Source organism: Caretta caretta, chromosome 3 (assembly GCF_965140235.1).
Source record: "Caretta caretta isolate rCarCar2 chromosome 3, rCarCar1.hap1, whole genome shotgun sequence".
In the NCBI taxonomy this organism is placed as follows: domain Eukaryota; kingdom Metazoa; phylum Chordata; order Testudines; family Cheloniidae; genus Caretta; species Caretta caretta.
In genome coordinates this window covers 135603690-135626808 of record NC_134208.1, presented here as the reverse complement: position 1 = coordinate 135626808, position 23119 = coordinate 135603690, and the positions used below count along the sequence as shown (strand labels likewise).

General features: G+C 45.7%; 2 protein-coding genes across 6 annotated transcripts in view; both read left to right on the top strand.

Annotated features, from left to right (window-relative positions):
- Positions 1-2462, top strand: part of LYST (lysosomal trafficking regulator) — a 175964-nt gene extending 173502 nt beyond the window's left edge. The window contains exon 52 of the mRNA XM_048843805.2: positions 247-2462. Coding sequence (XP_048699762.2) covers positions 247-385 — 139 coding nt within the window. The 3' untranslated portion in view covers positions 386-2462. The remainder of the gene's footprint in view (positions 1-246) is intronic.
- A 2630-nt stretch (positions 2463-5092) lies between these two features.
- Positions 5093-23119, top strand: part of GNG4 (G protein subunit gamma 4) — a 42307-nt gene continuing 24280 nt past the window's right edge. The window contains exon 1 of one of the 5 annotated variants that reach the window (XM_048843810.2): positions 5093-5381. Coding sequence is in view for 2 of the 5 variants with exons in the window: in XM_048843808.2 (XP_048699765.1) it covers positions 5560-5810 (251 nt within the window). In the remaining 3 variants the exon portion in view is untranslated. Of the gene's footprint in view, positions 5382-5509; positions 5811-5832; positions 5852-18465; positions 18485-23119 lie in introns of those variants that run through there. The other 4 variants (XM_048843809.2, XM_048843808.2, XM_048843811.2 and 1 more) reach the window with 4 other exon arrangements.

The following is a 23119-nucleotide window of genomic DNA, read 5'->3' as shown; positions in this document are numbered from 1 at the left end:
GTTTGTAACTGACACCTTGAATTACAGTTTGAACAGGTAAGTATTGCCCACGCCCATCTGTGTGCGCACATAGCACTAGAATTATGCATTCATAGGAACTTGCCTCACTGAAGGCAAGCTACTGATTTTTGTGTTGGCTGCAGTTATGCTGTACTTGTCTTTTTTTAAAGCATCTCCTCTGGTATTTTCAGTTAAATGGTATAGTTTGCTAAATATGATATAAAATTAGATTTTTGTTGTTTTCAGCCTTACATTTTCCTGTGACGGTCATCACTTGTACACCGCAAATAGTGAAGGAACTGTTATAGCTTGGTGTCGCAAAGACCAGCAGCGCTTGAAACTACCCATGTTCTACTCATTCCTTAGCAGCTATGCAGCTGGCTGACGACTCTTCATGCTGCTAAATCACCGTATCTCTGAAGCACTTTAAATCCAGAGTAGATCATAGAACCTCTGTTGTTTAATTGGATTTTGAAATGTATTGAACTTTAAAACAAGTGAGTTGATGAAAGCATACATCAATCTGAAGCTACTGTAAAATGTGTGTATGCATGCCCCAAATTTTAAACCATATCAAGGTTACAGGGAAGTTCTGATTTTATATACTCTGATACAAGCAACGTGGTGCACAAATGCTCTAACCAACAAGCTGAAATGCTGCAGTGTAAAATGTAATATTTTTAAAAATAATTTCTTGAACACAAGTATTCCAAATCTTGACTCACTAGTGGTGACTTTTTCCCTTTCATTCTTTGTGTTGTAAAGTACCAATAGCATTAAAATTTCTTAAATATTTATAAGAAGATTGTCAATGTGTGTATCTGATCAGTCAGTACAGTCCAATTGGCTCTAGCATTAGTACCCCAAAAATTTAAAAATGGAGGATTCAAAACTGTTTTTTTTTTTGAGAAGCAAGTAACTCAGTAGGTGCTTTGTGCACCAACCATTTTATCGTGTGTCATAATGCTAAAAATTGAACTTCCGTTATTCCCAATATTCCATAGTTTTTGCTAATTATTGTCCTACTGGAGCTGAGAAGACAGTCTTGTAACAGACGTGGAAACCAATGTGTCTGTGTTTTAGTAACAACCAGACACCTCATGGCATCATGAAACAATAGTTACACAAGGTTTTTTATCTAATCGTAAATTGCACAAATGCGTAACACTAGTTACTTATTATGAATCTAAGTGGCAGAATATATTTAGCATACATCTCAGTTCAAAAATACAAAGAAAACAGCGCTGATATCATCTGCTCCCATTTAGTGCCATGTGAGAGTTAAATACATGTAAAATGTTTGAATGAGACCATAACTGCTTGTCTAATCAGTGTTCACCTTATATGTCAGTTCAGAAAAGTTTACACAGACATAGAGTGCAAATATGATATTTATTCCTAGGTGCTAATCTTTGAAAAAGGAACATGCATTCAAGTCAGGAGTTAATACTTCACAACCTATCAATTGAATTTGAAGGTGAATTTTTTTATGGCATCCTCCACACAGGACTGACACGCTCAACAACTTAAATATTCGGAAAGCCAATATCAGCTGAGCATAATTACATATTCCTCCACTAGGAAAAAAAAGTTACAACCCAAAAATGCAACAGAAACCTATTAAGTAGTTAAAACCTATTTTTTCCTTTAAATCACTTACACATTCCACTTCTACCATATAGATTTTAATGTCTATATTTTTACTCATTGCATGTATTTATCCTTCTGCAAAACACTGTACTGTAAGATCTATAATTTATCTGGTGATAAAGACAAAATATGTATAGATACCTGCAAATCATAATATACACACAATCTGTGCATTCTGAAAATTCCAAGTGTACATCTTTTAACTTCTAGATTTTCAGAAAACTTTATAGATTAAGTACAAGGATCTTCCCAGAGTTCATATTCTGAAAATAGATTTTTTGGACCAGTGAAGAATAAGCAAATGGCTGCATACCGTATGAATTTAACTTTTTCAAATGCATATATTGCAGGTACATTTTACAAGCTGGCTTTAATCATGTTTTTCATACTCCAAATACAAACTGAGAAGCTTTTTGGTTCATGTTGAAGTGATATGCTTCATTTAAAACTCTCTTGTTTTGGAGGCTTTTACTTGCTCCCCAATTTAAATATGGGATGTTGCTCATGGAGTCTTATTTTTTAAAAAGCAGCATTCCATTTGTTATAAATCTCAGATATGCAAAATAGCTGTTCTTGTAAAAAGTGCAATATTATATTTTTATGTAAAACACGAACTTTTGGGGGCAGGGAATATTTATTCAGCTTGATAACATGTTTTGGAAATATTAAAACACCTCATGATAGTATATGTGCATGTCAGGCTGAAAATTCCTGTAAATCACATGTTGCACCGTCTTTGTATACACTGCCACCTGTGGTGTTGGGTAATAAATCATTAATTTGATACAAATACAGATAAAAGGCTGTTTATGTATGCAATACCTACAGCAGTTTTTTGTGTTTGGTCTATCAATTCATTTTTCAGTTTGCATTCCATTGTTCACTTCTCTAGTGCCATTTGCAGCTGTTCCTGTACCTTAACCTACTCTCTTTAAAAAGTAAAATGACCAGATTGCATTCACAACAGGACCCCTCTTATATGTAGGCAATCCCACACTAAAAGCAATAGGGTTACCTGGATGTGAATGAGGGCAGAATTTGGTCCATTATCTGTTTTGTAACTACCTTCCCTCCAGTTGCTACTAATCTGATCACTTGCTGTTTTGTCTAATTTAGATTGTAAACTCCCCAAGGGAGATATATTTTTCTGTATAGTTATGACCGTGTATGAACACTGCTGTGTAGACAATCTGCAACATGAAAATACTTTTCTATATACTCCACTGTTTTTCAACCTACTTTAATTCAGTTCTTCTTGGTTCTCACATATACCAGGTCTCCTTTGAGGGAACTGCAGCATAATTGACAGCTAAGTGGGGGCAGGGACTGGGGGAGCAATAGGCTCCTGGCTGGCTGCTAGGACTGAGCCAAAGACCGTTTGCTAGCAGGGACTGGGGGAGTAATGAAGTAGCTCCTGGCTGGCTGCAGGGACTGAGCCTGGGGAGGGCTGCAGGAAGGTAGTGTCTCCAGGGAGGAAGCTCTGGGGACACGGCCCCATACCAGGGATAGACTGGTTTAAAGACCATGGACATACCCAACCACAGGGGGTGCTCAAGGGAGGTGGGTACCGACCCCCTTTAGATGGTGACCCTCAAGGCAGGAGCAGCAGGGGAAGAAGAGACAAGCCGTGATGGGGGAACTGGTAAAATATAATGTTTATATTGGGGCTGGATATGTGCTTCAGAAACCAGTAACTTTTGAGTCATTGGTTCAAACCCAGGTGAGTGATCAGTGGCTGTTTTTCAAATCACCCATGCTGTGTGTAACTAGTCATCTCAATCCAGTTACAAGGGCTTGAGTGTTTACATCACAAAAGCTACTTAGGAAGGCACATCTGAATTATGCATTACTGCTGAATTTCCTGGGTGAGGATGAAGCTACTAGGACAAGGCCAGGAGAGAATTGTAAATAATTGTAAAAGCACTGGAAATCAAACAAACTGATAGTAAACACTTGGGAACTGAAAAATGTTGCAGTGTGTGTTAAACTAAAATTTACTTACAACCTTTGGGAAAATATATAGTCAAGATGGTTGGGTTTGGTTGAAAGTACAGCCTCACAGTTCCTGGAACCAAGACTTCCTAATAGCATATGCTATTTTTTTTTAAAGATTACCCTGTCTGTTCCATGTGCTAATAAGATATTCCACAGCATTTTTGTAATGTTTGCCATTAGTGTAATGGCCTAAATTTCTCCTCCCCTATTACTGTACCATAGGCTAAATGCAATTTTGTTGTCACTTTCCACACTATAGAGGGGGCTGTATTTCAGTGGTGCTCTAAAAATGTCTTTATGAAGCACTCTGAAAAGGATCAATACATTACAAAGGCGGGAAGAAGGGGAGCTAGGAAGAAGTGAATGCTTATAGCTAGAGGTCACATGACTTAGAGGGAAGAACATTTCCTTCCTTAGTTCTCTCTACCCCATTCTCTTCCTTTCCCTTCAACATTACTTATATTTTAAATGGAAATAGCTGAAAAAAAAGTCCCTTTCTTTCCCTTCTTACTTCCAAAATTTCACTGACCTCTGTCCAACTCCATTTTCTTCTGTACTGTAGCAGGGGCACTACCTAAGGCAGAATTTGGCCATGAATTGAAAATTAGTTAATTATTTTTAGTGCATGAGCCAGAATAGATACCAGCTTGCTATGTTGGCTCTTTAAGACTAAGGCAACTAAAGCCCACTTTTTAGCTTGGTCACCCAGAATGAAGAGGTCCTATTTTTACCAGGCCTGCCACGGGGGGGAGGCACAAAGGAGGCAATCGCCCGGGCGGGCCATAGGGCTCCTAGGTGCGCATGGGGTGGTACAGGTGGTAGCGAAGGCAGCCAGGCAGGCATGTGGAAGCCCTGGCCCTGCTGGAAGAGCATGCCCATCGGCGCAGCTGGCGGCTTGCTGGACACCAGCCAGCGCAGGCGAGCACCGCCCCAGTGTCAGGCGGACAGTGCCTGCACCCTGTGCGTGGTTGCCCCAGCCCCTGCACGTGGTCCAGCTCCGTGCCCATGTGGCAACGCTGGGCCCGCGGCAGCGTGGGGCCCGCCTCCAGCCCGTCCTGCACAAATCAAACCTCCGCCATCCCTTTCTAGGGGGCCTGGAATTGCAGTCGGCGGGCCTGATTTTTACGTAATTGCTTATAGGTATAGATCCATCCATTAAACACAGGAAGTAACAGTGGCTGCTTGGGCAATCTGTACACCGCCCCCCACCCCGCATGGGAAGGGAACAGGGCGTCCGGCCCACCTTGAGTCGCCTGAGCAGTGGGGACCCAACAGCTCCCTCGATGGGAGGGGTCGCAGTGGGCTAAGCCAGCAGTGGCTCTTCTCCCAACCCCCCCCCCCCCGCCGCCTCACTTTCTCTCACGTCAACCCCTGCCCTCCCCCGCCTCCCCCCAATACAATGGACTTTCCCGGGGGGGGGGGCGCGTGGGCCGCACGCACTGGTCCCGAGGCAGTTGGGCTGTGACTCGCGCCGCGCCCGCTCTGATGCACCTGAGGGACTTGAAGCGCGCGCGCGACGCCTCTTGCCAGTCGGGGCTGTTGCGGGGGGCGGGCTGAGCCGCCGCCGCCCCTTCCTCCTCCCGGAGTAGCTGAGCGGGGCGCGCGGGTCCCCGGGCTGGCGAGCGGAGCCAGCCCCGCCATGTGCCGCTCCCCGAGCCCTGCTGCGGCTGCTGCTGCGGGGTCCCGGGCTAGGGCGTGAGCCCGCTGCAGTCTCCGAGACGCCGCGGCGCCGGCAGGTGAGTGGCTGCCGCTGCCCGAGAGTGGGCAGGCGGGTGCGGCGCGGGAGAGCCTGCCGAGCCGCTTGGCCGTGGGTGGGGGGAGCCGCCCGGACCCGGCGATGCTCAGTGCCCGGGGCCGGGGTTGCTGGGAGCGTTCCCGGAGGCAGCAGACGGAGGCTGAGTGAGGTGACGGTCCATGTCCCCGGCGGGTCCTACCGCGGCGAGCGGCTCTGAGTCGCCGCCGGCGGGTCTGCGCGGGGCTGGGCTGGCCGCTCTGGGCAGGGGGCGTGTGGAAAATGCCGGCCGCGCAGGGGCGAGCGCCTGGTGTCGTGGCACTAAGGAAGGCGAAAGGGCTGGAAGAAGCCTGATCGCCCGCAGAAACATCAACGTGTTTGGATGGTACGTCAGCGCCGCTGGCCTCCTGGAAGCGTTGCCGAGCGGACATTGGTATGCTAGCGGCGCCCGTTTTACGGGGTGCTTCATTGAAGGTGGGAGGCTGATCCTTTGCCTATTTATAGGGAGTTGGAAAACGTGAGGGACAGAGAATTGACTAGTCACCCCCCTATCACACATAGTTCTTTACCTATGTCTGTAAATGTTACATACAAACACGTAAGTCCCGGCCTGGAGCCTAGTGTACACTTCCAATTACTTGCTTTTCTCAATAGGAAATGAGTCTGTTTGATGGTCAGTGAATTTTATTGGCTAGGTAACTTGTATTTTTATGCAGTCCTGTTATTTTGTCCAGAGATCGGTGCAGGTTAGGAGGCTGCATCGTTCTCGACTAGTGGCTGTTTTGTAGTAACCATATAAAAAGCCTCAAGTATTGCACATAAATTTTCTCCTTTTGAGTCTGGTTATTTGCTAAGGTGGACCGATTCCATGCAGCTCCTTTAGTTCAGTGTGCTTAGCACTGCCTCTCGTAGCTTGTCCAGTGGAGACACAGAAAAGTGCCTTTCTTTCTGCTAGGCTCCAGGAGAAGCTCATGTCTATGGAGGAAGAATTTTCCCTGTGAAACTGCTGTGTTGGTAACTATTTTTTGTCATGGTGCTGTGAACTATACCACGTTTTGCAAACAGATTAAGATAATGCACTTAAAACAGAAAATTCAAAGCGGTAACTTGGAAAATGTTCCTTTCTGAGAAGCATTCTGGGCTTCTAATAGTCTTTTGTTAGCTTCAACTCATTGCAAGCTAATGAAAATATAGTTGAAAAAGGAATTAGTCTGAAATAACCTAATCTCTTCATATTTGTTTACAAAAGGGAAATTGTGAACATGTAGCAATTTTATTTCTCTTGAATTTTAATTTAATGTAAAAAACAACAGTAAGGGGCAAGATGATGTCCTCTTGAGTGGCCAAACCTAAAGTCTAGGGTCATCTGCACAGAGAACCTATGTCAATGCGCTGGATCCTGGCAGTGTGCTTCTGTTGGCCCTTTTGCTGCCAGGCATGTATAAACATGCTCGCCATGGTGGCTACTGGGATCCTGTGGAAAAGCTAGAACAGTCTTGGACCGTGGCTTGTCCAGTGATTTTCCAGATCCGCCTGTCTTTTCCACTCCTTCCACTATGTCCCCAGCCTGGCCTGTGTAATGTCCAACCCATCTGTTTGACATACCAAGATAACTCTGGGATTTGTGCCAGGAGGATCACTTCTTGCAAATGGAGAAAGGAAGGAGAGAGAAAACAACAATCTGGGCGATTATTTGTGACTTGGAATCCAGTCCAGAAAACACTTAGATGTGTCAGTAGCTTTACCTCACATAAACAGTCCTGTTCAGTCAATTGTAGAACTTACATGAGTAAAATTTCTGTATCTGCAGAACTGGGCCCTTAAATAGCACTTTACAATATATGGTCTCAAAGTGCTTTACATACACTAATTAACTGAACCTAACAGCATCCCTTAGACATAATAGCATCTTTTTTGCAGATGTATTGTTACCTCTCTTTGGGCTGGGTTGTACTTTTACTGTCTTAAATGCATTCTTCAAAAATCTATCTAGTAAAGGTGGGGTTTTTTAAGCCTATTTTATTAAATTAATAATAAATGTTAGTTTTCCATTTTCTCCGGCAAAAATGAGAAGAGGGTAGAAAACCAATTCAGCATAGTTTTCTCATATAGGAAACATGCAAGGATAAAATAAGGTTGGGGATGAAATAAAAATGCAGAGGAACTAAAATGTAAAAAAGCTAAAAATAGAAAACATTACAATAAAATAACACTCATAATTATAGAGGAAAAGAACAGATGTTACTCACACAAATAGGAAGCTCAATAAAATTAATAGGAGAAAATAGCTGAAATGTGAATATGAAAAAAGAACTTCTGTGGAACAGAAACCAGAGACGTGGAAGTACTGAACAATAAGAAAGCATGAAATAAAATAACCATGTTCTTGCATTTTTAATTGTTTATGGAAAAAGGGAGATTTTAAGTGAATTATATAAGAATTTGTACTTGTGAAATGGCAGATTAATTCAGTCATATATTAGGTCTTGTGTTCTGAGAACAGAGGTGGTGGAATCTGATAGGGGGTATGAGAAATCTGGAATTCCTGGAGGCTGCTAGTTGTAGTACTGGATATAGTAGTTGCCTAAGATGAAAACACTGCTGTTGAATTTTAATAAATATTTTAATTATTTATGGATCACCCAAGCTGGAAAGCCTCCAAGTACCTCACAAAATAAAACCAACTCATTTAATTCCCAGGATTTTTTAATTTTTTTTTTTTTTGACACTGAGTTGCACTGGCAAAGGCATATCCACATATCCACTTTATATAAAGTACTGGTTAAAAATACTGAGAGGAATTGGGTGCCGAGTGGAGACAGTTGATTAAAAAAGGAAAACATTGGGATACTCTGATGCTGATATCTTCGAACTTCCACAATTCTAAACAATCATCTAACATTTCTCAGCTATCAGAAATGTTGTTCTTCAAATAATTGTACCTATGGGTGATCCACTTCAGGATGTGTATGTGCCCATGCATTCTTGATCAGAGATTTTGTCAGCAGTGCCCATGGGTCCACTCCTTCCTGGCAGCTCATCACCTCAGCCCTGGTCTACACTAGGACTTTAGGTCGAATTTAGCAGCGTTAAATCGATTTAAACCTGCACCCGTCCACACAATGAAGCCCTTTATTTCGACTTAAAGGGCTCTTAAAATCGATTTCCTTACTCCACCCCTGACAAGTGGATTAGCGCTTAAATCGACGTTGCCAGCTCGAATTTGGGGTACTGTGGACACAATTCGATGGTATTGGCCTCCGGGAGCTATCCCAGAGTGCTCCATTATGACCGCTCTGGACAGCACTCTCAACTCAGATGCACTGGCCAGGTAGACAGGAAAAGAACCGCGAATCCGTGCTATCAGAACTCCGTTCCAGTTTTCAAAATGCCAAAACCTTTCTGAAAATCTCCCAGGGCATGAAGGACAGAGGCCATAACAGGGACCCGAAGCAGTGCCGCGTGAAACTGAAGGAGCTGAGGCAAGCCTACCAGAAAACCAGAGAGGCGAACAGCCGCTCTGGGTCAGAGCCCCAAACATGCCGCTTCTATGATGAGCTGCATGCCATTTTAGGGGGTTCAGCCACCACTACCCCAGCCGTGTTGTTTGACTCCTTCAATGGAGATGGAGGCAATACGGAAGTAGGTTTTGGGGACGAAGAAGATGATGATGAGGAGGTTGTAGATAGCTCACAGCAAGCAAGCGGAGAAACCGGTTTTCCCGACAGCCAGGAACTGTTTCTCACCCTAGACCTGGAGCCAGTACCCCCCGAACCCACCCAAGGCTGCCTCCTGGACTCAGCAGGCGGAGAAGGGACCTCTGGTGAGTGTACCTTTTAAAATGCTATACATGGTTTAAAAGCAAGCATGTGAAAGGATTACTTTGCCCTGGCATTTGCGGTTCTGCCTTTGCAAAAGGTTTCTGGGGAGGGCAGCCTTATTTCGTCCTTCATGGTAGAACACTTTACCACTCCAGGCCAGTAACACGTACTCGGGAATCACTGTAGAACAAAGCATTGCAGTGTATGTTTGCTGGCATTCAACCAAAATCCGTTCACGCGGTGGGAGGAGGCAAAATGCGACCTTGTAACGAAAGCACATGTGCTATGTATGTAATGTTAACAGCAAGGTTTACCCTGAAAGAGTGTAGCGACTGTTTTATAAAATGTGTCTTTTTAAATACCGCTGTCCCTTTTTTTTTCTCCACCAGCTGCATGTGTTTCAATGATCACAGGATCTTCTCCTTCCCAGAGGCTAGTGAAGCTTAGAAAGAAAAAAAAACGCACTCGCGATGAAATGTTCTCCGAGCTCATGCTGTCCTCCCACACTGACAGAGCACAGACGAATGCGTGGAGGCAAATAATGTCAGAGTGCAGGAAAGCACAAAATGACCGGGAGGAGAGGTGGAGGGCTGAAGAGAGTAAGTGGCGGGCTGAAGACAGGGCTGAAGCTCAAAGGTGGCGGCAGCGTGATGAGAGGAGGCAGGATTCAATGCTGAGGCTGCTGCAGGACCAAACCAGTATGCTCCAGTGTATGGTTGAGCTGCAGCAAAGGCAGCTGGAGCACAGACTGCCACTGCAGCCCCTCTGTAACCAACCGCCCTCCTCCCCAAGTTCCATAGCCTCCACACCCAGACGCCCAAGAACGCGGTGGGGGGGCCTCCGGCCAACCAGCCACTCCACCACAGAGGATTGCCCAAAAAAAAGAAGGCTGTCATTCAATAAATTTTAAAGTTGTAAACTTTTAAAGTGCTGTGCTTAAAGTGCTGTGTGGCATTTTCCTTCCCTCCTCCACCACCCCTCCTGGGATACCTTGGTAGTCATCCCCCTATTTGTGTGATGAATGAATAACGAATGCATGACTGTGAAGCAGCAATGACTTTATTGGCTCTGCAAGCAATGATTAAAGGGAGGAGGGGAGGGTGGTTAGCTTACAGGGAAGTAGAGTGAACCAAGGGGCGGGGGGGTTCATCAAGGAGAAACAAACAGAACTTTCACACCGTAGCCTGGCCAGTCATGAAACTGGTTTTCAAAGCTTCTCTGATGCGTACCGCGCCCTCCTGTGCTCTTCTAACCGCCCTGGTGTCTGGCTGCGCGTAACCAGCAGCCAGGCGATTTGCCTCAACCTCCCACCCCGCCATAAACGTCTCCCCCTTACTCTCACAGATATTGTGGAGCACACAGCAAGCAGTAATAACAGTGGGAATATTGGTTTCGCTGAGGTCTAAGCGAGTCAGTAAACTGCGCCAGCGCGCCTTTAAACATCCAAATGCACATTCTACCACCATTCTGCACTTGCTCAGCCTGTAGTTGAACAGCTCCTGACCACTGTCCAGGCTGCCTGTGTATGGCTTCATGAGCCATGGCATTAAGGGGTAGGCTGGGTCCCCAAGGATACATATAGGCATTTCAACATCCCCAACAGTTATTTTCTGGTCTGGGAATAAAGTCCCTTCCTGCAGCTTTTGAAACAGACCAGAGTTCCTGAAGATGCGAGCATCATGCACCTTTCCCGGCCATCCCACGTTGATGTTGGTGAAACGTCCCTTGTGATCCACCAGAGCTTGCAGCACTATCGAAAAGTACCCCTTGCGGTTTATGTACTCGGGGGCTTGGTGCTCCGGTGCCAATATAGGGATATGGGTTCCGTCTATAGCCCCACCACAGTTAGGGAATCCCATTGCAGCAAAGCCATCCACTATGACCTGCACATTTCCCAGGGTCACTACCCTTGATATCAGCAGATCTTTGATTGCGTGGGCTACTTGCATCACAGCAGCCCCCACAGTAGATTTGCCCACTCCAAATTGATTCCCAACTGACCGGTAGCTGTCTGGCGTTGCAAGCTTCCACAGGGCTATCGCCACTCGCTTCTCAACTGTGAGGGCTGCTCTCATCTTGGTATTCATGCGCTTCAGGGCAGGGGAAAGCAAGTCACAAAGTTCCATGAAAGTGCCCCTACGCATGCGAAAGTTTCGCAGCCACTGGGAATCGTCCCAGACCTGCAACACTATGCGGTCCCACCAGTCTGTGCTTGTTTCCCGAGCCCAGAATCGGCGTTCCACAGCATGAACCTGCCCCATTAGCACCATGATGCATGCATTGTCAGGGCCCATGCTTTCAGAGAAATCTGTGTCCATGTCCTGATCACTCACGGGACCGCGCTGACGTCGCCTCCTCGCCCGGTATCGCGTTGCCATGTTCTGGTGCTGCATATACTGCTGAATAATGCGTGTGGTGGTTAATGTGCTCCTAATTGCCAAAGTGAGCTGAGCGGGCTCCATGCTTGCCGTGGTATGGCGTCTGCACAGGTAACTCAGGAAAAAAGGCGCGAAATGATTGTCTGCCCTTGCTTTCACGGGGGGGGGAGGGAGGGAACGGGGGGCTGACGATATGTACCCAGAACCACCTGCGACAATGTTTTAGCCCCATCAGGCATTGGGATCTCAACCCAGAATTCCAATGGGCAGCGGAGACTGCGGGAACTGTGGGATAGCTACCCACAGTGCAACGCTCCGGAAGTCGACGCTTGCCTCGGTACTGTGGAAGCGCTCCGCCGAGTTAATGCACTTAATGCACTTTAGAGCATTTTCTGTGGGGACACACACACTCGAATATATAAAACCGATTTCTAAAAAACCGACTTGTATAAATTCGACTTAATTTCGTAGTGTAGACATACCCTCAGACAGGTAGATCCTGGAAGTGATTTCACCAGGTTACTACATTCAGTTCAGCTCCAGCTCCCTCCCATCCTCCTGTCACAATGGTTCAGAATGGAAACTGTGGCAGCTGGAATGGTAACTTTCCCTCTGGAATTGGGAGATTGGTTTGTTTCCCTGGACCTTCAGGATGCTTATTTTCATATATCCATTCACTCTTCCCACATATGTTTCGTTGGTGGTAGGGACCATTACCAATACCGTGTCCTACCCTTCAGCCTCTCCACTGCCCCAAGGATCTTTACCAAGGTTGTCTTGGCAGTTGCAGCCCATATCAGTCAAATGGAGATAATCATCTTTTCCTACCTGGCCAACTAGCTTCTGAAGGGTTGCTCATTTCTTGAGTGACAGTCAGCATCCAGCAAGGCTCTTTGGGCCTCCGCCCTAATGCGAAAGTCTACACTTATACCCGCAAAATGGACAAACTTCACAGGGGCTACTCTGGACTCTACTATTGCCAGAGCATACTTACCCACAGGCAGGTTTGCTATGATACCCAGCCTTATTTCTACAATATAACAGAGCCCACAAACCTTCAGCTCCCAGGTCATGTGGTAGCCAGTAAGTTCATACCATCTTTGGCAAGATTACACTCCCAATAACTTCAAGCCTGGCTAAGGACAGTCTACAAACCCAAAAAGCACCATCTATCCAAGCAGGTATCGATACCTGGATGGTCCTCAACTCCCTCAATTGGTGGAAAAAACCCTAAAAGGTCTGTATGGGAGTTCTGTTCTCAAATCCGCCTCCCCCAAAGACCACCATAGATGGCTCTCTGCTAGGTTGGGGCACTCACCTTCTGAACTTCACAGCTCAAGGCAAGGGGACTCCCCAGGAGGTTGCTTTCCTTATCAACATTTTAGAACTCAGGGCAGTCCATTACGCTTGCCTTGCTTTCTACAACATATCAGGGACCCCTCAATGTATTTTATAAATTGTCAAGGAGAGGAGCAAGATCCCAGTTCTTGTGCAAAAAGAAAAGGAGTACTTGTGGCACCTTAGAGACTAACCAATTTATTTGAGCATAAGCTTTCGTGAGCTACAGCTCACTTCATTGGATGCATTCGGATGCATGAAGTGAGCTGTAGCTCACGAAAGCTTATGCTCAGATAAATTGGTTAGTCTCTAAGGTACCACTAGGACTCCTTTTCTTTTTGCGAATACAGACTAACACGTCTGCTACTCTGAGTTCTTGTGCACACAATCCATAAAACTATGCAATGATGTGTATCACAAGACACAGAGATATCAGTGGTTTATCTCCTGGGGTTACGGAACATAGTAGCAGTCTCCCTGAGCAGGTTTTTGGGCCACGACTACAAGTGAGAGCTCAACGATGCAGTATTACAGAAGATTTGCCTTATCTTGAGTCTTCTGGAAATAGATGTGTTTGTGATGCCCTCCAGCGCGAAGTGCTGATGGTCCTGATTGAGAGGAGGATGCAGTCAGCATACGTGCCGACTCCATGGGTGCTCCAGGGCTGGAGCATCCATGGGGGAAAAATGGTGAATGCTTAGCACCTGCCAACAGTCCCCCGTCAGGTCCTCCCCCTCCTCCCCAGTGCCTCCAGCCCAATGGTGGCCCCGTCAGTCAGTGCCTCCCTCCCGACCACTATGGATCAGCTGGTTAGCGGCATGCAGGAGGCTCTTGGAGATGCAGTGGGGGGAGAAGGAGGAGTGGGGGAGGGGGTGGGAAGAGGCAGGGTGGGGACTTGGGGGAAGGGGTGGAGTAGGGGCAGGCCTGGGGAGGAGCAGGGGTCAAGCAGCCGCCTGGGAAAGGACAAAGTCAGCACCTGTGACAGTCAGAACTGGCTGGGAGCTGCTGTAGATATCCCTTCAGGAATCCCCTGATGCCTTTACGCCTCAAAGTCCTGAATAAGTTGAAACAGGAGAGATCAATGGCCATTCTCATAGCATCACCATGACCAAGGCAAGTATGGTTCCCAGAGCTCCTTCGACTGTCCCTGCAACCCACCTCTCCACGTTCCTCTGATAGCAGGTCTCCTTACCTGGGAGTCAGGGACCACGACTCACTGCCATCTCTTGTTGCTTCACCTCAGTGCATGGCTACTAGATGTCTCTCTGGCATAGGAAAGGACTCATCTCCAGACCTCCAAACAGTACTGTTCAATTGTAGAAAATCCACTACAAGGAAAACCTACCTGTAAAAAGTGAAAATCTTTTCAGACTCTGAGCTGCCTCTGAGCTATACCTCCTTGAGTCTCACTTTTCTAGCATGCTCTAGTCTGCTAAATTTGAAAAACAGTGGGTTATCTTTGAGCTCAGTTTAGGTTCACCTAGGTGCCTTTACAGCTTTTCACCCTGCCACCCCATTGAAGGGTTTTCAGTCTTCACTCACCCAACTACTGCAAGGTTCATTAAAGGCCTGTTTAACATTTTTCCTACTTACTCAAGGAACATAGTCCTCCATGGAACCTCAACTTAGTTCTCAATGTGCTGAGAAAACCCCCATTTGAACCTATGGATAGCTGTTCCCTCCGTTTCTCTTTCAAGACTTTGTTCTTTACGGATATCACCTTGGCTGTGAGGGTAGGAGACCTAGGGTCCCTTGTGGGTGACTCACCATACATAGTGTTTTATCATGGAAAGGTGGAAGAGGTAGATTAAGGTTTTGTGGGGCTCTGGGCCAGAGCAAGTGTGTGTGGGGGGGCTCTGCACTCCTTCTGCCTGCGGCCCCGCACCATTCTGCCCCTTCTCCTCGCCCCTGTTCCACCCACAGTCCAGCCCCATTCTGCCTCCCCCACCCACACTGCTACCCCGCAACCCATTTACTCCTTTCTCCCCCCACCCCTCCCACATGGCTCCAAGACCAGAGAAGCTCTGTCCCCCCACCACAGCCCGGTGCCACACTCCTGAGGCTGCAGCTAGAGCTCCTCCAGTCCCAGGGCTGCAGCAGGGGTTGGAGTGCAGTGGCTTCCCCTGCCCCGCCCATCCAGTGCTTCTCCCAGGGCTCCATGCTTCTGCCACCCTGTGGTAGCTGTCTGCTGGGGATGGTGTGCCCATCTTTCTGGAGCCCCCTAATTGGCCGGGGGCATGGGCCCCATGGGCCTGTTAGCTAATCCATCACTGAAAGGTGATATTATGTCTGGACCCTTGTTTCCTACCTAAGGTATCTTTTTAGAGTTTCACATTAATTAAGACGTTCAATTACTGGTGTTTTACACTCTTAGAGGGAGGCTAGTCTCCAATCACTAGATGCAAGACTTGCTTTTTACCTCAACTGGACTGAGTCCTTCAGGGCCTCTCTTCGATTTTTCGTCTCTATCATGGAACGAATGAAAGGGCACCGGATCTGTAAAGACTATAATAATAAATAGAAGCTGGGAATGGGTGACGGGATGAATCACTTGATGGATTACCAGTTCAGTTCTTTCCCTCTGGGGCACCTGGCATTGGCCACTGTTGGAAGACAGGATACTGGACTATATGGACCTTTGGTCTGACCCAGTATGGTCATTATATGTTAAACATGTCAGGATGCATATTAGCCTGTTATAAAGCCCTCCTAGAGTGATTGCTCATTCCACCAGTGCTCATTCTACCTCTGTAGCCTTACTGAAGTACGTACCCCTCTCAAATATTTGTAAAGCTGCTACTTGATCATTGGTGCATGCTTTTTTCACAGCACTGTGCTCTTGCGCATGCTTCCAGAGCTGACATGGCTTTTGGTATCACTGTTCTATGTCCTGTTGTGAATCTGCCTCTTCAGCACACTCTTCCATAATAGAGGTTCTGCTCGGGAATCTCCTGAAGTGGAGCTCCCATAGGAACAGTTTCTCAAAGAATAGGTTCCTTATCTCATACAGTAACTGGAGTTCTTTGAGATGTTTTGTCCCTATGGATGCTCCATTACCCACCCTCCTTCCACTCTGCTTCAAAGTCATTCTTAGACTTCAGGGTTGAGAAGGAACTGGAGTGGCAGTGGGCCCACTATTCTCTATATATACTCGCACGGAGCTTGAGTAGGGCACAGGCACAAACCCCTGGACATTGCTGGCAAAAGCCCCTATCAAGAGTGCATGCACATGCTGAAGTGGAGCATCCGTAGGGACAAAACATCTCTTAAGAACTTCAGTTATCATGCAAGGTAAGTAACCTCTCTTTTCTATCATCTTGCCACATTTAGGATCAATGATGGTACAAGCATAAGTCTGAGAAACATTCCTGTTTGCATTCTGCAACCTCCCTGTAGTGATGGTTTTGGAAGTTACTATATGGTAAGAAAATGATACTCTCTCTCCATGCTAGTAGTGTGGTCCTGCTATGCATGTCCTTTACCTCTGCTGTGGGCAGTTAACAGTGGTGACAGTTACCTGTGGGTGGGTGGGGAGTTTAATCCTAGGCAATTTCAGTTTTTGGGGTTTTTTGTCACATGTAACCCTGGAGAAGGGGAGACAGTAGAACAATTCTCTTTCCTGAAATTGCTCTGTATATAGGATAAGTGGGGTCAGAGTAAGACCCAGCTTATAGGGAGGTGCCCTCCCACCTCTGTGCACAGGGGGCAGGGAAGGATGTATGGTATAGACTCTGGCGATAGCATACATAGCAAATATTATAGTCCCTGATGTGATGAGCCAAGGATTTACATATTTTTGTCAAGCTTCTGTTGTATATAATATGTCTGTAAAAGAAAACCTCCTAACTCTCGTTTCTGTGAGTCCTTCAGTATGTTTATCCTTCATCAAACATCTTTAAGACTCTAGGTTTGGCTGTTCATTCTCCGAATGCAATTGCATTCTCCTAATGCAATAGGGCCCTCCTTGCAGTGTTGGGCCTGAGTTGCAAACCATTACCCTGTGAATAATCTTAACTCATGTGGCCACCGGCCAGTCCCATTGAAGTCAACAGGACTACTGTATGAAAAAAAAAGTTAGCAAGACTGGGCTTAGTCCTAGTCTTCTGCGTGGCCCAATAAATTATAGAACTGGTTTGAGAAAAGAAATCCACTGCCTGCTGCAAATCATAAAACTAAAAATGTATTGAGCTTTGTCCCTAAGGACACCACGGATATAGACTGGCAAGCATTGAAGATAGTAAAGTTATGGGCCTCTGAAGGAAAGCCACAACTCCCAAACTCTTAAGACTATCCTACATGATCTTTAATAATTCCAGCCCAACCAATCTCAATTGCTGCAAGAGGACATAAGAAAATAGATGGCTTCTCAGATCTAGTTTTGTAGCACACTCACTTGAATTAAGATTATAATTTGAAGCCGAGGAAAATTTGTACAATGGCTTCAAATCTTCATTTTTTAAAATATAGCTTATCTGAAAACCGGTGGTGCTGCATATTTAAAATGACAAAGCCCTTGCAATGAAGAGCTGACAAGCTAAATTTTCCTTGCTTGTTAAAATATAGAGACAGCATGGTATAAAATTACTGAATAAGAAGAATTTATAGAGCACTGTATATGTGCATGGTGCCCCAAAAAAGGTGTGCATGGTGCCCCAAATTTTACCCTCAAATATTTGTACAATTCCTGCTAACATCAGGGCAGAATTTGGCCTTTGAAGCATCATTTTGTACAATTTGATCTCTCAAAAGAAAAAAAATTGCTCTTCAGAAACGCCAGAGATTAGTCATCTTTGGCAAGGATGAGTTAGCAGCATCCAGAAAGGGAGTAAACTCTATATGAGGCAGAAAAATAATCCCCAAATCCCCTTCAGGTGGATGGCAGAATGTTATCATGGAGCTCCCAGGAGCCCGCTACAGCATGTCAAAAGGAAGGCATTGGGGAACAGCTGCTTGATGTGATATGCTAACCAACAAAACATCCTTTGACTGAAAAAGGCCATATCAAAAATGCCAGCTAACCACACTAACAGAGCTATAGAGACCTAGATTATTTACATCAGGGCACAGGAGACAATATAAACATGATATGATGGACAAGGAGCTCCTGTGTAGTCTAAGAATACTGATAAGTAATAATGGGTATGAATAGAGTAAGGGTCTGTCTACACGGTACTTTGGAGTGAGCCTCTCACCCCCGGTCAACAGACTTGGGCTAGCGGGACTCATGCTTGCTCTTTAAAAATAGCTATGTAGACAGCTCTTTGACGTTTACTCCGGGGGGAATTCTGAGCCACTGCGCAATGCAGGATTTTGCAGAAATTCATGTTGTGTGCACAGAATTTCCTTTTTTCTCCACAGAAATGGGCTGCAGAGATGTTGGTTGCCACTAGGGGCAGAGCCCAGCTCGCAAATAGAAGACAAAGCCAGGGGGAGGGAACTGAAGGGTTCCTAGCAGTTGCAGTTCCCAGCATGCCCTGAAGGAAGGAGGCAGCGGTGCGCAGGAAACTCTGTGCAAACCTGGGACTCAGCAGCAGGTTGTTTCTTCTTCTGGATCCCTGGGCTCTAGGAGGGTAGGGTCTGTGAGTGTCTGGCCCGAAGGTCAGCTGGGCTCTGAGGGGTAGGGGGTGTAAGTGTCTGGGCTGGGGGGTGGAGGATGTGAGTGGCTGGCTCAGGGGGGCTGCACCTGGGCTCTAGGGGATAAAGAGTGTGAGTATCTGGGGGGGCGTGGCTGGGTTCTGGGGGTTAGAGGTGTGAGTGTGTGGGTCGCTGGGGGTGGGCCATGGCTGGCCTCTGTGGGGTAGGGGGTGTGAGTGTGTGGACCCAGGGGGCCCCACTCCTGGGCTCTGTGTGTGTGAGTGTGTTGCCCCCTGGCTGGGCTCTGAGGGGGAGGGGGCAGAGAAGCAGGAACTGGGTTGTCATAGGTGTTTCTTTAACTCTCTACTCCTGGGGAATTTTTTTTAGTTTCTGTATTGTCAAAGACATACTTGCTGACAGATATATTGAAATAAATTACCAAGATAATTGAAATAGAGCGTTATTTTGACACACACAATTTGCAGAATTTTAAAATATTGTGTGTAGAATTTTTAATTTTTTGGTACAGAATTCCCCCAGGAGTAAAAGTTGCAGCTTGGGCTGGAACTCTCTCTCTCAAGCCCACAACAGCCCCTCTTCCCCCACAGGCTTCAGTTCCTGAGCTTCAGCCCAAGCCTCAGCTTCAAAGCACTGTCTATACGACTGTAAATAAAACAATAAACCATCTTCAAAGTCTGTATTTTCTAGCATCCTTTTTTTCTAAATAAAATAATACTTTGCTTTAAGGAGGCTTTTTGGTTACTGGATACCAGTCATTGCTCCCCAAGGAAACAGAACTGCAGGGTCTGAGCCTGTCAGCTATGCTGAGATAATCATGGTTAGTGGCAGGGGATGCAGTCCAAAGCCCAGTTTGAGTGTGGAAGAATCGTGTGAATTCACCCTGAGACAGGTGATAGCTAGAGGCTTGAGACCCGAATGGGGTCCACTTGAAGAGACCAAGAGTGATCAGAGGTGCAGTTGGCCTGGTAGCTTTGTGCACATGGAACTGAGGAAAACCGTACTGTGAAGTTACTTGTGAGAACCGTATTTAATTTTTAGCGGATTTCAAAAAGAGATTGGACACATAATTAGATAACAAGGCCATCCAGGTTTACAGCTTTCTGTTACACCTCTGGCCCTAGCCACTGAATGTCCCAAACAGCATATTGGAATAGACCGAGTAGGAACATTCCTGTGTTTCTATTGTTCTACTGTGCAAGTTCTTGCTTCCAGAAAATCTTGCTTTTTCAGAGTACTGGGAAGGGTGTGTGTGTGTGTGTGTATGTGTGACACCACTGTAGGGCTTAGGGACAGATTTTTAAAAGTATTTTGGCACTTAGTGGATTTTCAAGAGTGCCTAGGCAACTATATTAGAATCATTAGATGCCTAAATATCTTTCGAAATCAGAGCTAGAAATAGTGCCGTGCTTTCTAGCTATAATCAGCCAGTGAGCTCTGATGGTGTGATGTAATGCTTGTAACTTTGTGTCTTGCTGTACAGGTTGGGTGACTGAATTTCTGAAAAAACAGTTGGAACCAGAATTTGCTGGTTTGCTCGTGCCATTTAATTCAGCTGAGTTTAATAACTTTTTTTTAAAATTCAAATAAAATTAGCTTTCTAGTTTTGTCTTGGGACTTAAGTGCTATGGCAAAAAAATATAGAAATGGATCTGCCTCTTCTATCACGTAGCCAACAGAGGATCAAAACAAAATGAAGATTATCTGCTATCAGTGGACAAAACAATGACAGGAGACAGTTGCTTATGACCCTGTAATATTATATTGCATATCATTCTTTGTACTTGTAAGCACTTTATATTCCTAGATCTCATAACCCTTTACAAACAAGGGTATATATCCTCACCCCACTTTTACAGATAGGGAACCTGAGACATAGAGGTCAAGGGATTTGGAAGGAGCAGGTCCAGTACAGAGCTGCGATTTAGAGCTCTGTTCTCCAGACTCCCAGTCCAGCATTGAACCACTGGATCATGCTGCCATATAAGCAGAAAAGCCAACTTGAATCTGAAAGGTTTCAGAGTAACAGCCGTGTTAGTCTGTAACCGCAAAAAGAAAAAGAGTACTTGTGGCACCTTAGAGACTAACAAATTTATTTGAGCATAAGCTTTCGTGAGCTACAGCTCACTTCATCGGCTGCATTCAGTGGAAAATACAGTGGGGAGATTTATATACACAGAGAACATGAAACAATGGGTGTTACCATACACACTGTAACGAGAGTTACATGTTAAGGTTCCTTCCCCACTCTGAACTCTAGGGTACAGATGTGGGGACCTGCGTGAAAGATCCCCTCAGCTTATTCTTACCAACTTAGGTTAAAAACTTCCTCAAGGTACAAACTTTGCCTTTTCTTTGAACCCCTATGCTGCCACCATCAAGTGTGTTAAACAAAGAACAGGGAAAGAGCCCACTTGGAGACGTCTTCCCCTCACAATATCCCCCCAAACCCTACACCCCCTTTCCAGGGGAAGGCTTGATAAAAATCCTCATCAACTTGCATAGGTAAACACAGACCCAACCCCTTGGATCTTAAGAACAATGAAAAAACAATCAGGTTCTTAAAAGAAGAATTTTAATTAAAGAAAAAGTAAAAGAATCACCTCTGTAAAACCAGGATGGTAAATACCTTACAGGGCAATCAGATTCAAAACACAGAGAATCCCTCTAGGCAAAACCTTAAGTTACAAAAAGACACAAAAACGGGAATATACATTCCATTCAGCACAGCTATTTTACCAGCCATTAAACAAAAGAAAATCTAATGCATTTATAGCTAGATTACTTACTAACTTAACAGAAGTTCTGAAGAGCATTCCTGACCTGGTCCCAGCAAAAGCCTCACACAGATAGAGAGAACCTTTGTTTCTCCCCCCATCCAGCTTTGAAAGTATCTTGTCTCCTCATTGTTCATTTTGGTCAGGTGCCAGCGAGGTTATCTTAGCTTCTTAACCCTTTACAGGTGAAGGGGTTTTGCCTCTGGCCAGGAGAGATTTTATAGTTCTGTATATAGAAAGGTGGTTACCCTTCCCTTTATATTTATGACACGCCCCCCAAATCACAGATAGGGTGAAACACTGGCTGTGATTTCTTCCTGGAGCTCTAGGAGAAAACAGAGTTAAGAAGACACATGCTCCTCACTGTATTTTCCACTGAATGCATCCAATGAAATGAGCTGTAGTTCACGAAAGCTTATGCTCAAATAAATTGGTTAGTCTCTAAGGTGCCACTAGTACTCCTTTTCTTTTTGCGAATACAGACTAACACTGCTGCTACTCTGAAACCATGCACCTCTAAATATACTACCAAGATTATAAAGGCTAACAATATTTTCCACATCTCAAGGATGATTTTAACCAGTTGATTCTGGGAAACTTTCACGGGAGAGTGCATCAGTCACTTTGTTAGAAGCTCGTGAGATGTGTTGTATGTCGAAATCAAACTCTTGGAGAGCTAAACTCCACCGAATAAGTTTTTTGTTATTTCCCGTGGTGGTATGAAGCCACTGTAGCGCAGCATGGTTGGTTTGCAGGTGGAAACGCTGTCCCCAAATGTATGGGCGTAGCTTTTCCAGAGCGTAGACAATGACATAACATTCTTTTTCACTGACTGACCAGTTGCTTTCCCTCTCAGACAGCTTCTTGTTGAGAAACGCTACAGGATGGAATTCTTGATCTGGTCCTTCCTTCATTAAAACTGCTCCCACACCACGCTCGGACGCATCTGTGGTTACTAGGAATGGTTTTTCAAAGTCTGGGGCCCTTAGTACAGAGTCAGACATGAGTGTCGCTTTAAGCTGGTTAAAGGCCTTCTGACACTCTTCGGTCCACTGAACGGCATTTGGCTGTTTCTTTTTTGGTTAGGTCTATCAATGGGGCGGCGATTTGGCCGTATTGCAGTACAAATCGCCTGTAATATCCGGCCAAGCCTAAGAAAGATTGGACCTATTTCTTTGACTTTGGGACAGGCCACTTTTGGATAGCATCCACTTTGGCCTGTAGGGGGTGGATAGTTCCTTGACCCACCTGGTGTCCAAGGTAAGTCACTCTGTTTGACACTTCTTAGTCTTAACGGTTAGTCCTGCCTCCCTTATGCGCGCGAAGGCTTTTTGTAGATGTTCCAGGTATTCTGCCCAGGAATCCGAAAATATGGCCACATTGTCAAGGTAGCCGACCACATATTCTCCCAATCCCGCTAGGAGACCATCTACAGGTCTTTGGAAGGTGGCGGGTACATTCCGCAGCCCGAAAGGGAGTACGTTAAATTCATACAGCCCGACATGTGTAATGAAGGCTGACCTTTCTTTGGCGGATTCATCTAGCGGTACCTGCCAGTACCCCTTGGTTAAGTCCAAGGTAGAGATGAACTGGGCCCGTCCCAGTTTCTCCAGCAGTTCATCTGTGCATGGCATTGGATAGTTGTCTGGGCGAGTTACGTTTTTGCATGGACTACCGTAAGCTAAATGCTGTATCTCCCCATCTGGTTTGGGAACTAGAACCACTGGAGATGCCCATGCACCGCCAGCGGGGCGGATTACACCCATCTGTAGCATATCCAGGATCTCCCGTTCTATAGCAGTTTTAGCTTGAGGATGGTTGGACTTTAATTGGGTA